The following is a 15,110-nucleotide window of genomic DNA, read 5'->3' on the forward strand; positions in this document are numbered from 1 at the left end:
GGCGGCGGGGGCAGCGGGAGCCGCCACCGCGCCCGCCCGTAGCCGCCACTGGCTGAAGGGGCGCGAACCAGCGTGCCGAGGGCCGCAGCGGCCGCTCCCGCCCCGCAGCCCGCGAGCCCGGCCGCCCGCGCCCGCCCCTTCCCGCTCCGGGCGGGCGAGCGGACGGCTGCTTACCCGTAGGCCCGACGCCCGGGCGGCGCGCCCCGAGCCCGAGATAAAGAGGAGAAGGCCCGGCCCGCCTTCGCCCCGCGCAGCCCCGCCCCGCCTCCCCAGCCAATGGCGCGCGCCTGATGCCAGCCAATCGACGCCGGCGCTGCGCTCGCCCCACGGGAGTTGGTGGCGGCGCGCGGGTTGCTAGGCGGCGCGGGGCCTGGCGCCGCGGCCCGAAGGGAGTTCCCCGTCCGCCGCCGTGCGGGTCGGGGTGAGGAGCCCGAGGGGCGGCGGGTCCGACCCTTCGGGGCCCGGCGATGCCTGAAGGGCCTTTCCGGCCTCCCAGGGGGGCGCGGGCGTCGAGAGGCGCTCGAGCAGCTTTGGCATCTCTCTCAAAGCCCCTAAACCGGCAAAACGGTCACGTCTTAGTGGGCTGAATTAATCTTTTAAGTCTTTATTTGACCTTAGTATTAGTTCAGGGCAGGTGCAGTATTTGCATAATCGTTCATTCAGCTCGGTGTTAATTACTGTGTCTGAAGTGCCCCGCTAATGAGATAACTGCGTGACGACTTCAAGAAGGGGGTGGAAGGAAAACAGGTGTAAAATTAATCAAAGGAAGAGCATGGACTACATCAAAGCTTGCTCTGTCTACCAAAATGAACTGTCTCGGCGTTTGGTTCTCATTAATTTATTACAAGCTTGTGACTGCAGTTAACGTAAGTGTCTTGTATCAGCACGCAAGAAAATCGGCAAGCTACACCTAGAAAAACATTAATGAAATTTCAACTTGTTTGTGTGATTTTTATTAGTACTTTTCTGCAGAGTTGCATGTAATGCTTCTTCCTGAAACAATCTCTGGATATGCTCTTCAGTACTCTGAGATTAAATGGTTTATTATCAACCCTTGCAGAAGGTCTTCTGTGGGAAAAGCTCTTAGAAAAGTTGCATGTTTTTCTATGTTATGTGCATAACCTCTTGTCTAAGTATAGACTCTGAAAAGGGTATTTGTTTTCTAAAAGTACTTCAGAAAATTTGGTGGCTTCAGACTATGCTTGCATTCCAGTCTCTCCTCATAGTTCCTGTCTATATTGTGACTTAATTGAGAATTAAAGATGCCTGGCACTTTTCAAGAAAAAATTCAAGATCTTGCAGAAATAAATTTAATGTAATTTGGTTTCTAGAAGTCTGTACCATATATTCTGAGTGTGCAAAAAGCCTTTTCATAATAAGCATATAAAATGTAGAAGTAGGAAAACTTTAACTTAACAAAAATTTAAAATTAAATGGCCTCAGTCCATTTTCAGCTACTGTAACAGAGTAGATGAACAGAATTCTGACAGAGATGTGACTAATCTTCAATAGTTTTTTAAATAGTATCATTTTTTCAGCAAGTGCCTATTTTATTCTTCCCATAACAGTTATTCAAAGTAAAAAATATTAGGTCAGGTTTATTGTTTTATAATGCAAGTCACTTTCTGTAGATTTTTGAAGCGTGCGATGAAGATAACAAAGGCTATTTAAGCAGAGAGAACTTTAAAGTTGCTGTAGTAATGTTTGGTTATAAACCATCAAAGGCATTTATTTTTTCATCTACATTCTGAAGATCCAGCTTATATAGATGTCTCACTATTGAGAACTCTGTGTACTGGCTGGTCCGCGCTAATTGGGGTGGATTACTGTAGGTTTGGTAAACAGAAATACCTACAGATTCTTAAAGTAATTTTCTTATCTGGGGGTATTTATTTCAAAAGAAAATAATCAAACCCCTGCCTTTCCTGCTGCAGACTGTGATGAGCAGAACGATGAACTGTATTTTGTATGTGTACAAGACGTATGAAACAAGTGACTTACTGAGCTTTTTATTGATCATTATTGGTTTTTATTAGTGGTACACTCCATTTCTTTACTCAGTGGTTTCAGTAGATGTGAAACTACTGCATGTCCTAATAATAAACATGTATGCTCAAAAATGTAGCTGGTTTTGGTTTTATGTAACAGTTGGGCATTTTTAGTCTTGACTTCTCTAATATAAATCTATAGATGTACAAAAATCTCAACAAAAGAAAGGTTTATTGAGAGAAATCACGTGTTGCATGCTTACAGGAAGATACAGGATAAATTGTATGGCTTAATGTAGGTCTGGAAGTTACGTTTCTACTCTAGTATTGCAAGTGATCTCAAAAAGAGTATGAAGAATACATGCAAGATTTCAGAATAAATACACGTGTGTCTGTGAGTTTGTCTTTCTCATGGCATGTCAATACAAGCTTGACGAATATACTACAAAGTATATTTAGCATAGGAATTATGATTCATCTTTTTTCTCCAGTTTGAGCAATCTTTTTCCCCAAGGACCACTTGTGACTAATTTTTTTTTTTTTTTACTTAAATACCTATTTTAAGAAAATAGTCTTAACAAGGTCATAAACAAAATTTTGTCTATGATCATTTAAAGTAAAAACCACAGAAATGTTTTATTAAACTGAAAGTAGTAATCTCTCATACATTTCAGCTGTGGGTAAACATTTTCTCAATGAACTAGGGCCAGATCTAAAAATAATTTTAGACTTCTAAAGTGAGCCTTAACTGCTGAATTATGAAATTGAAAATGCTCATTTCCTCTCATCTATCTTTTTTTACCTTCATGTAAAAACTAGCTGTTCTGTTAAATTCTCTGAATGTTTCTTCTAGTAGGAGTACTCAAAACACGCTTAAGGCATTCAAACAAGAGCAGGTTCTGTGCATAAGTCACTGATGGCTTGTTCTTGGAAAGAGGATAGAAGTGAAGGACTGCCGGGAAGAAAGGAGGTGCAGGTTTAGTTATTTCTTCCTGAAAATGTGCCAAGTCACACCTGCTGTGTCTCTAGGCAGTGCCACGACCACCTGGCTGTAGACCATTTTGTCTGTGCAGCTGCACAAAAATTAATTAAAAACATTTGTTCCAGGACTGATTCTGTCGTCTAGTGGTTTTGCTAGCTCCTTAAGTGGGGCCAATTCCAGCAACTATTGCTCTTTACCCAATGACTGCTCATTGTGAAGTACTAAGAGATCCCTGGGTAGACAGATACTTTCCTTTGTGGCTTTTGCTAACATGAATTAACTATGGTTTATGGCACAGCCACACCTTTTGCTTTTGCTCATGGCTAGGCCTTGTAAGTGTTCCTTTCAACATTTTGGTAGTTTTTAATCTAGTTCTGAGAAACATAACTTTGTGCACTAGATAGGAACCAAACACAGAAGTTACAATCCTAAAAATTGATTGTTAAGATCCAGTTCTTGAGCATGTTGTTGTGCATTTTACTTTGCTGTCAAAATGATTAAAATCAGAGACTATAGTAACTGCCCTTGTATTTCTTCGGAAGTCACTAAGAACAGCCCTGGCAAGGAGAGTACTTTCAAGAGCTTTTCCAAGACGTAGGGAATGGTGTGCACATGTTACTTATTAAGTTCTTAAGGTGAAACTGTTTCCTCAACTACACTACATACTAACATAAATTTTTCAAAGAAATGACAATTGCTTAGCATCAGCTGCAATCAAGCAACTGCATTTTTAGTAAATTGTTGCTGCATGGTTTTTTTGGTTATGTTTTCATTTAATCTATAAATTAGAAGTAATACTAACTTTTCCCGCTAGATGTCATTAATGAACTCTTTACTGGAGAAGGTAGGACCTAAGAATCTGAATCGCATTCCTACTCCACTTGCTTTTTTCAAAATAATTTGTTACAGCAATTATGTATTATTTTTTATAAAAATATTGGTTTTGTGTGGTTATTCATAGAGATTCTGAACTTACTACTGTTTAAAATTAAGCCTTCTGAGACAAGTAACTGGGAAAACATGAAAATAGAAAGAGATTAACCTGATTGTTGGACTGATTATTTTTATCTGATATATTTATTAGCATATAAAAATCACCACTTCTGGGAACTAGCACCATTGTGGGAATCATGTTTGTGGGACTTACACTTTTTTCCTCTGAAAGTTTGATTCAGTGATCCTCTTTTCCCCAAAATTATTTGAACTGATCTAAAATGCTCTCATATTTCAACAACTGTTCAGCTAGCTAACTGCACATTCAGGTGTTAAGTGTTTCAAATGGAAAGGGTACTGCAGGAATAGTAGTCATGAAAATATATCATTTCTGCAGCTGAAGTTTCATTCCTGGTACTGTTACACTTAGATGTAACTGAAAGCACTCTCTACACTGCCTAGGAGGCAAGGCCCCCAAAATATCCAGTGTTTTCGTGATCCAACTCTGTACCTTCACATCAGGACACCGGTAGGTCAGCATCTGCTGCTGAACAAGATGCCAACAGCAGGGCACCCTGACATCCAGAGTACAGAAAGGCAGTCTGAGCTCAGGGCTGCTTACAACTTCCAGCTGCCTTTCTGGCACATCTTATCAAAGCTTTCTAAAAAGGACTCCCTAGTCTATTTGTATGCCTGACACAGTCTATGTGAAGTGTTGTAGGCCAAATGGAACATATAGTCTTAGGTTAACTGGTCATGGCATGTTTGCCTTGTCAGTTGTCCAGAATGTAGTACGTTTAGGTTGGACTAGAAGCTCCTAACATGTCATCTGATCTCATGTGAGTTGTCTCAGCGCTGCAATTATGTGCAGTCTTGTATTCTAGTAACATAGATGTGAGAGTTTGGACTCATGAGCACTCAGTCATGCTAAAAAGCAGTATAAATATAGCCCATAATGGTTGGCTGTGCTTTCTTGTATATATACTCCCTTTCTGTTCCTTACATTGTTCAAAGATCTTCTCCAGTGATCTCTTGGTCATCTCCCAGTTCAGTTCCGAAAAGTCAATTTTTTTGTTTTCATCATGTTATTTAGCTTTTTGCTTTTGTACTATTAATGAATCTTCGTAACACACTAATATTAGTGAGTATTAGTGAATCTTGGTAACATGCTAATCAACATGTAAGTGTCACTCCTGTGTTCCTATCAGATAAAATTGTGAGGTAAGATCTTATTGAACAACAGTAAAGGAGATATACATAGTACATAAAATGAGACAGTAGCAGATTGGTTTTAGGAAAGTTGTAGAAGCTGGATGGTGCAAACAGATTTTTTTCTTTTCCTTCTCATTTTTTTTATTCTCTACATTTTATTTTAGATGGATTTACCAAATTAATTTTGATCAAACTAGATTTCAGGAAATAGTTGGTCTCCAATCTGAATATTGAAACAGAAAGTTCTTTCATTGTTTAAGGGAAATGACAAATTTGGGGGCTGATGCTCCAGAAGTTAATTTTGAATATTGCAGTGCCTTTGTGTGCAGTTGAACTCCAATCTGTATAAAGTTAAGCATGTTTGTTTAAGCATACTTATTTTAAGATTTATATATTGATTAGGATTCTATTAGGACTACATATATACTTAGTTTACTGGATGAAAAAAAGGTGGTTTTATTTTAATTAGTATAAAATATTTTTTTACGTAAATGCCATAGATGATACTGTTGTGTAATCAGTATTATTATGAGATCAGTATTTAGTCAAATCACATACTAGTGATAAAAAATGGAAATCATACAGGACTTCAGATTTATCACTTCTGTAGAAAACCACTGTGTCGTATCTTCTGTGTTCCAGGTGGAGGTGGATTCAGTAATGTCTTCTGTGAGACCATGAAATTCCAGTAATATGCAAACACCTGTCGATGATTTCTACTCCTTTTTCATTCATAAATTTAAAAATGTGAAGCTTAGACTCTCAAGAGTTTTGAAGAACCTGATCTAGATTAATGATAATGTATGCAATTGTATGAGATTCAACAAGGCCAAGTGCCGGGTCCTGCACTTGGGTCACAGCAACCCCACGCAGCGCTACAGGCCTGTGGAAGAGTGGCTGGAAAGCTGCCCGGCGGAAAAAGACCTGGGGGTTTTGGTTGACAGCCAGCTGAATGTGAGCTGGCAGTGTGCCCAGGTGGCCAAGAAGGCCAATGCATCCTGGCTTGTAACGGCAATAGTGTGGCCAGCAGGAGCAGGGAAGTGATCGTCCGCCTGTACTCGGCACTGGTGAGGCCGCACCTGGAGTACTGTGTTCAGTTTTGGGCCCCTCACTACAGGAAAGACATTGAGTTGCTGGAGCGTGTCCAGAGAAGGGCAACCGAGCTGGTGAGGGGCCTGGAGCACAAGTCTGATGAGGAGCGGCTGAGGGAGCTGGGGCTGTTTAGCCTGGAGAAAAGGAGGCCGAGGGGAGACCTTATCGCTCTCTACAACTGCCTGAAAGGAGGTTGTAGTGAGGGGGGGTGCTGGTCTGTTGTCCCAAGTAAGAAGTGATAGGATGAGAGGAAATGGCCTCAAGTTGCACCAGGGGAGGTTTAGGTTGGATATTAGGGAAAATTTCTTTACTGAAAGGGTTGTCAGGCATTGGAACAGGCTGCCCAGGGAAGTGGTGGAGTCACCATCCCTGGAGGTATTTAAAAGACGTGTAGATGTGGTGCTTATGGACATGGTTTAGTGGTGGACTTGGCAGTGCTAGGTTAATGGTTGGAGTCGATGATCTTAAGGGTCTTTTCCAACCTAAATGATTCTATTCTATGATTCTATAAATGAGCTGACCATGGCTATTAAAGAGAATCATATGATTTAATTTAGTTTTGTAATATTTTTGTGCTTGTATGTTACATTTAGCTTGAACTTACTCTTGCTTCTCTAAGTGGCGTTTCTTAATAGTAACATTATATAGATTTGTGATAGAGAAAAGTAATTAGTAATTTTTAGGGTTCAAGTTGTTAAGTGATGAAAAAGTTTCTATCAGTTCTTTGATACTGTTCCACTGTTTACTTGGGCAAATACTGGAGTCTTACACCACAGTTCAATAAATACTTCTTTCTGTAACAACCCTCCCATTTATATAGTTCTGCCTGTTTTTTTCTTGTTCTTGACCTTATCAGTTACGCCCATCCATCTGTTTGTGGGGTCATGTGGCAAGTCTTACTGGGGAAATGATTCATATAAAAAAATGAAGTGGCAAAAAAATGTGCTTACTTTTATCAATAAGTTCCCTCATCCCTTTTGCCACATGGCCCCACAAGTATTTGTATCAATACGTTTGAAGGGCATTGTGAAGGGTGGTTCTGTTTATTCTAGCATTGATGCCAGAAACCATGTTCATTAAACCACACCCTTACTTGTAAATCTTTAATTTAGGCAACAAATACAGAATAAAGATTTTACACAGATTTTTTTCAAGAGAACAACCACATATGAATGTCTGAAAGAAAAATAGTGAACTAAGATATAAAGATAGATTATGGATTTATTAATACCTAATTGGCTTTGATATTTTTTTGAGATGACCTTTTTGTCTGTTGAGATAGCTTTACAGCCTGTTCTAGTAGCACATAAATTGCCAACTCTCAAGATCAATGAATAGGCGGCACTCTATTATAGGAGTCATTCTATAAAAGGAAAATTGTATACTATAATTTTCTGGGCTTGTATGTTACTCTGAAAGAGAAAAAAATAAATGGATGGAAAGCTTGTATTGCGTTTTATGGTTTCACTTCCATAGTTATCCAATTGAATGGAAAGCTGTTCACGCAGGCAAGTTCAGTATGTTTAGGCAACCTCTGTTATTAAAGAAATTGTGCATGTACAGAACCTAGCAGTTGAAAGCAGCAAGACTTTGTAATCCTGGAAACTGAGACTGTAACAGTTCTTAATATATGATTTTTCAAGAAGAAATAAGGAAAGAAACACTGGAAATCCATACGCTTGGAGTTTAAGATTTGAATTGAGACAGCAGGTGGAGCTGAAGGAGTTGTGCTTTTGAACAACTGCAGAAAGAATAGGATATGAATGAATCAAAGAAAGAGAAGTGCAGAGCTTTTGTTATGTTATTTGATAAAGAAAAATTCCTGCAGGATACAGTCATGTTGCCTTCTAAAGAAAACTAAATTTTTTAAAATAAGCATAAAGCATATATTAGAAAGTTATGAGAAAAGAATATTTGTCTGTGTTTAAATATTGAGCTGAAGTGGGATTTTTTTGTCAAAAAAAATATGTATCTGCAGAGTTTTTATGTCAAGATTTTTGCATGTTTCATGGGGAGGCCTGAAGTTTTGGGGGGCAGATTTTTGTTTCTAAATTTTTATGTTTTACTTTTGATTTTAGAAGAAATGGTCAGTTAAGAACTTACAAACTAGGTTTGCATTTCAATTTCTTTCTTTTTTGGTTCATTAAAAGGATAAGATAAAGACTTTCATATAGTATACAGGAGGAATAACCCATTCAGTTTTGCATTCAATTTTATTATGAATTTCATAGGAATCTCTATCTGAGGTTATAGATTATTTCAGAGTTCTCTCACTGCTGGGAATGATGCCAGATAGATTGTTTAAGCAGCATGGATCTTTATCCATGGCATGCAAGTGCTATTGACTTAGAAAAGTCCATGTTTCTCTCCAATGCAAAGAACCATGAGATGGCAGGTAACAAGAAGAAAAAAGTAGAAGTAAACAGAAATATTATACTCAAGTGTAGAAAATATGTGAGAAAATTTAAACAATATTGAAATACTTGCATGATCATGATCTAACTTTGAAGGCTGTTATTTCAGTTTTATTTTTTTGTTTGTTTATATAATTAAATTATTCATAATGAGTATACCACAGTCATACATATTTTTAACGAGAAAAATAAAACTGACTTTTTTGCAGGGAGATTTATTTGTATTTTACATTTTTCTAAGTCTATTATTTGAAAAGTTTTTAAATCTCATGAGTGCAATGAAGGATGCACAGTTATACAGTAATGAAACAAGGAAAATGTTTTCAGCTTTTGCTGCGCAAGGTAATTTTTTCTCCTAAATATTTGGAGTATTAATTTAATTCTAAAACAATTAAGGAAAACAGAACATCTGAAGGAAATGAAAAGAAGTTGAGATGTCCTGGATGCTGCAAAGTTAAGTAAAACAGTACCAGACTAACAAAGATCGTGATGATATTACTATAAAGTCAGGGTCAGTAGGCTGTGGAGTTCTAGGTGGTAGCACTGTATTGTCTGATGTACTATGAGCTCCTCCAGCTGTTAGAAGAAATCTCTAGCCATTCAGCCTACCTGCTTGCTGTTACTGCCTCTCATTATTTCTCTGTTATTCATACTCGTATATCTCCACTCACTTATTTATGTCATATATTTTACAGATTTCTGTCCCTGGTGATGGCTATAGATCTTTTTTATTTCTCATGATAGACCAAGGAAGGGAAACCAAAGCACCAAGGATTTTTTCTTGTTCCTGTTGGGAAGTAGATGTGGTGATTCTTTTTCATTCCTGCTAGATAGCAGAGGATCTCCCATCGCCAAACGGAAAAAAAGGAAACTTCATCAGTAGCCTCTGAGCCGGTAGACATTCAGATGATCCTTTGCCTTTTTCCTCCTGACCTGAGTGAGATAGGTCGATGGTCCTTGAAAAGAGGGAGAGTGAAACATATGGCAGATCAGATGATGTTGGGATGATCAGATAAGCATCCACTCAGCTTTTTGCCATGAACTGAAAGTAGCTTTTGAAGTGTTATTTTTAGTGAATTATTTCAAAGGACTTAACTGTTTCAAGCACTATGTTTTTGTTTGTCTTGCTATCTGCTGCACACAATCTGTGATAGCCCTGTTTGAGATGCTTTATTTTCCAGTTGGGTCTGGAAGTGAGTTCATAACCTAAGTGATTGATCAGTTGATATTACTCTGGTATAATGTATTCAGGATCTTAAGTCTGCAGCAGGATTAAACTGAAGGAGAAATTTTTTATGAAAAAAATTTTTGAAACACAATGCTCAGACTGAGATGTCAATGAAATTGATAGATTTGAAATGTAATTTTGCATATTTTAGAGTTTATATTTGCAAAGTTTTACAGATCTGAAATTTTCAATTCAAGATGTCTACTTTTAAAACTAAAAAATAAGAGAGTTGTAGATGTTGTAGGCACGGTACTTTTGAACAGGGTTCACAGTGGCAAAAAGGAATTGTCAGTATAAAATCTTTCTTAGACTGTTCATCTATGTAATGTAGTCATCCTAAAATATTTTGCTAATACAGTAACTTAAAGAGTGTATAATCGTTTCAGAAATATGAATTGATTAGCTCACATGCAAACATAATTGTATTAAGTAGTTTAAACCCCCCCTTAATTTATACTATTTTTCTCTTGCCTAATCTTGATTTAAAAGACAGAGGATTTTTGACTTTTGAAGACTTCCAGAGAGCCTTCAATTCTGTTTCTCCTAAGTTATCTGAAAAAAATCATAGTCGAAGCCTTCACGTAAGATTAACAGAGCAGGCTTTTTGTCGTATATATTTCAGTTAATTGAAATTATTAGATTCTATCATGCAGCTGAAGATATAAGCTTCAGCACATTAGTGTTTCAGTGCTTTTAATAATAAATATTATAAATATAAATAATATGTGTAAATAATATAAATTGTATAAATAGAAATAATAAAAACAATAACTATAATTAAAATAATAAATATTACCAGATACAGAAAGTAATTTGTTGCCTGTACTGTTTCTTAAGAAGCCTAAAATTATTTACTTTTACATTTTCCTCCTGTTATCAGGAAATCTGCATTCAACAGCTGTCTCTTGAAAAATTCAGTTAAACTGTAGTGTATATTGCAAGGCAGTAGTGGTGAGTTTTCTTGCAAGGTGAGATTGACTCAGAAGTGAAAGGATAAAATTTTGAGAGTAATTTGCAGATCATAAAAAATTGGTCTTACCTCTGCAGTTGCCAGTAAACATTATTTTAAAAATGTTTTGGAAAACATTGCATTGCAAAGCCTAAAACTTCCTTCTTGTGATGTGAATGTTTTGTTTGGTAGTAACTCAGTCATTGAGAGAAGCCTTCACTTTTGAAGACATGGCATCAGATAGCTTGCTGAGCACCATCTTTAAAAGGTGGTGTTGGATTTTGGTTTGTTTTTCTTTTTTGCAGTTATCTGGAGTCGTAGTACAAAGCATTACAGCAGAACAGGAATTGGTCCATACATCTTTCAAGCCACTGGCATACAATAACAAAATCAAAGTGTAGAGTTGTGGACACATATTTAGCTAACATCGGTCACAAGAGCATTCCAGATGCCTTTAGAAGACCTTGAACAGAATAAACAAGAAGACAAAAAAAGAAAGATGCCAATTAGAACACAGGTGCGTATTCCACAATAAAGGGAACTTGGCACAAAGAACCTCAATTCGGCAGTTTATCTTGACCAATTAGACTGAGACAAGTTAAGCATGTTTTAATTGGTATAACCAATTATGTCCTATGTTTATGCGTGTGTACAGAGTTAGTATAACCAACTATATCTTATGTTTATGCGCGTGTACAGTGTTGATATAACCAATCATATTTTATGCTTGTGCGCGTGTACAGTGACTTTGCAGAATATGTGACTATAAGTATGTGTGTGTTTTAGCAATAAAGTGTCATCTGTTGTGTGCTCTCAAGATTACAGGCGTCCATCTACTTCAATCTCCTCATAGAGTGACTAATGTCTTCTTAGATGATAATCTTGTGGTTTTGCACTAAAGATGTAATATATTTTGGGGAGAGTAATTATTTTAAGAAGGTTTGAAAAGTTATGTGGTATATTTTTCTTAATGTCCAAGTGATTTTACTATCACTTTTTGGTATATTGTCAAGCAATGAATAGGAAAATGTAGGTAGAATAGCTTCAGGTATTATCCTTTCAAAATATTTTATTTCAAGGACTTCTATGAAGGGCCTAATGTGATTAAAATGTTTTTCTTTAATATTAATGCTTTTTAGGTCAGAAAAGCATATGTTTTATTTTGCATTTTTACATATATTTTTCCATTATCTTTCTCATTTGAAAAATTGTCAAATAAATTCAGACTTAGCTTCATATTGTAAAATAGTTCTGAAAACTTTTGACCCATCTTTCTGTCAATGAAACTCCCCAATTTCAAATCTAAATGATAATAATGATGAATTTAATAAATGAAGTAAAGTTCAACCAAATGTTATGGTATATCTAGTAAAGATGACATGTCACGATCAACAGTGGCTCTAATGCTAGCATATTAGTCTGTAAATATCAGAGTCCAGCAAATGAAACTTGTGATTGCATATTTATGAATGAGGTATGGAACCCGAAGAGAAACATAGAAAAATTTATTTTTCAAGAAGAGGTTTGCATGTTTCTTTGGCTACTCTTGAAAGAAATTGCACAGTAGTATTGTGTAATACAGATTTCTTTAGAACTGAACAGGCCAAATCTGCATGGAACTCTTCAGAATTGTAATTTGAAATCAGAGTCCTAAATCCTCTTTTAGGTACACATCCTTTTTGGATATTTCTTTTAACTCTTGGTATGTATGTTGAACTTTATGTAGAGAAACAGAGCTAAGACTTTTGTCCTAAATTGAGCTGTACAATTGGATTAAAACTGTACAAAAAGAAAACCAGAGGAAATGTTTTGGACATAGATATTTGTCAGAAGTTTCAATGTGTTTGTGGCACAAAATCCATATGACAATGGATTCCTAAAACAAACAGTGTATATAATTTTGTATTTGCAGATACGTTTCTTGTTCTTCCTTCTTTTCAGTACAGAGACCAAAATTAGGTTTTGGGACTGAACATAGTTTTAAAATATTTCTTTCATGTTAAATAAAATAATTTACAATACATATACATGTAAGATGTTTAGCATCTTTAGGTGTGATGACTCTAATCAAGTATGAGTTCTAAAATTATATCTATATTAGCAGTTAATACAGCACATAAGGATCAGGTCTGTAGAGCAAGAAGTTCATGCTGGGGATCCGGTATCTGTATGACATTCATTGAGGGAGTTACTTGGACTAATTCTAGTCTGGCCAACAGACTGATTAATTACTGGAAGTTGGAGTGCTTTGGGTGCATGCCGGGAACACATCTTTCGGTTTAATTCCATCTGGAAGGAATGCAGTTTGTATACTGTGATTTTAACCATAGTACAATCAGTGGGGAAGACTGGGAGATTCAACTCAAAAGAGCATTCCAAATCTTAAGTAAAACATAGTGACATATTAAGACAAGGAAAAAAAAAGCTTAATTAGAAAAGCTAATTTCAGAGCTTCATGAAATTATTATATGAAAAGGGTATTTCATGTTTGTGGAAATACTGTCTCCAAACCATGTCAGGTACTGGTGGGTTCCTTTAATTTGGAGGGTTGCATGTATTATTTTCTTACACTTTAAATGAAGTAAAATGTTACAGAATAAGCTAAGTCTGTGGTTAGTGTCTCAAAGGCTAAAAGGGAAGGAACGGGAAGTAGGAAAAAAAGGCACATACATAATACTTAGCTTCTCTACTTACCATACAGAGCAGGGAATTATTTTCTGCTATAGAGTATAATTCTCAACATATTCTTAGATATAAAAATGAAAACAAGTGTATTCAAGCTACACAGAACACAAGGAAGGAAGAATATCAGTAATTGATTTATGTTAAGAATGAAGGGCCGCACCAAAGTAATTTAGCTTTCAGACCAAGTAGACTTGATTTGTAGGTGTGCAAAATGCTCATAATGAGGCATCCATACATGTTGAATGGATTTTAACAAACTTGAGGCTTGAAAATAGAATTGTTGTATTTATCATTCATATATTTTATTCATATTAAAATAGTCTTAAAATGTTTAATATAATATAGTCAGAAGCTAAAGAATAACAGATTATTTTTCTAACCTGCCTGTAAACAACTCTTATGCTCACAGTCTTTTTATGGCTACAAAGAACACACACCTGATACATAAAGCCAATATTTATTTTTACTATAACTGAAATCTTAGCAGTCTAGTCAAAGAATTATTAGTAGTACAGATTTAATAATTGAAAAAAAAGAAAGAAAAATAAAATAAAGAATACTATGCTACATAAAGTCTCAATGCAGTTAACTGTGTTACACACCTCCTAACATCTACCCTTTTTCTGTTATTATTCTCAGTCTTCCACTGTCCCTCTCAGTCCTGAGGTTGACAGGTTCAAGGCAGGCATGGCAGGGTGAATCGCCATTATCCTGACTTCTTCACCAGAGGGAGTATGATACTCATATTGATGTTTTCTTCTCTGTCACTCTAGCATCCACTTTGGGTCGGTTTTGTATGTTTTCCAACACAGTTTACACCTTCCTCTTTCTTCATTGGTCTGCAAGCCTACATTGCATCCAAATTCACTATATGTGGCATATATTACATATTTCAGATACTTGTTCTTTGCTCTCTTTGTCATCCATAAACCCACTTTTTTCCAGCTCCTGTGTCTGCATTTCTTTAACGGACCTTTGGTGAGTTGTTTATGGTCTTGGTCCTCCAGTGTTAGCCTGTGCCCTGTATCTTAACATCCCATGCCTGTGCTCCTCTACTCTATATGCTATGTCTTTACATCTGAAGGGCTCTGCTATCATGCCAGGTCTACATTTCTCTACATCATTATCTTAAACTCATAAATATTTCATTTTACATAGAAGACATTTTTGTTACTACTGTCTGTATAAAGCTATGTTTATACTGTCTAAAGGTAAGAAGAACAAATTAGACATAGCCATCTGGTCCTTAAAAGACCTGCTGTTACAGATAAAGTGAGTAAAATCTCCATGCAGGTCAAGCAAGTTCAGACAGTCTGACAAGCCTCAGTCCTCAGACCTTGCAACTCAGTATAGAGTTTGTGGCCTGTTATTAGTAATGGCTTACTGTATTTACTGGAATACAGGGCTATGAAACATACAGTTAATATCTCTGCTTTACTTTAACATTGTATATTCTTTTATAAATGTGTAAAGATGTAGTGAATTAATTTGAATTGGTAATACAGCTTCAGGATGGAGTGGTGGTGTTAAATGCTCTATTTTATGAAAGAAAAAAGATACCTCATTCAGTAGTGTTTCTAAGTACAGCATGTGGGTGGTTTGTTGTTTTTTTTTTAATTCCATGGGA

General features: G+C 36.7%; 2 protein-coding genes across 2 annotated transcripts in view; one reads left to right on the plus strand and one right to left on the minus strand.

Annotated features, from left to right (window-relative positions):
- The window catches only part of TDP1 (tyrosyl-DNA phosphodiesterase 1), a 51,247-nt gene extending 50,968 nt beyond the window's left edge, over positions 1-279 (minus strand). The window contains exon 1 of the mRNA XM_030040443.2: positions 175-279. The gene's annotated coding sequence lies outside the window, so the exon portion shown is untranslated. The remainder of the gene's footprint in view (positions 1-174) is intronic.
- Positions 280-806: 527 nt separating this feature from the next.
- The window catches only part of EFCAB11 (EF-hand calcium binding domain 11), a 79,993-nt gene continuing 65,689 nt past the window's right edge, over positions 807-15,110 (plus strand). The window contains 6 exon segments of the mRNA XM_030036525.2: positions 807-866; positions 1,569-1,724; positions 5,758-5,810; positions 8,863-8,963; positions 10,339-10,406; positions 10,408-10,430. Of these exon segments, the coding sequence (XP_029892385.1) occupies positions 807-866; positions 1,569-1,724; positions 5,758-5,810; positions 8,863-8,963; positions 10,339-10,406; positions 10,408-10,430 (461 nt within the window).

This window comes from Aquila chrysaetos, chromosome 2 (assembly GCF_900496995.4).
Source record: "Aquila chrysaetos chrysaetos chromosome 2, bAquChr1.4, whole genome shotgun sequence".
Taxonomy (NCBI): domain Eukaryota; kingdom Metazoa; phylum Chordata; class Aves; order Accipitriformes; family Accipitridae; genus Aquila; species Aquila chrysaetos.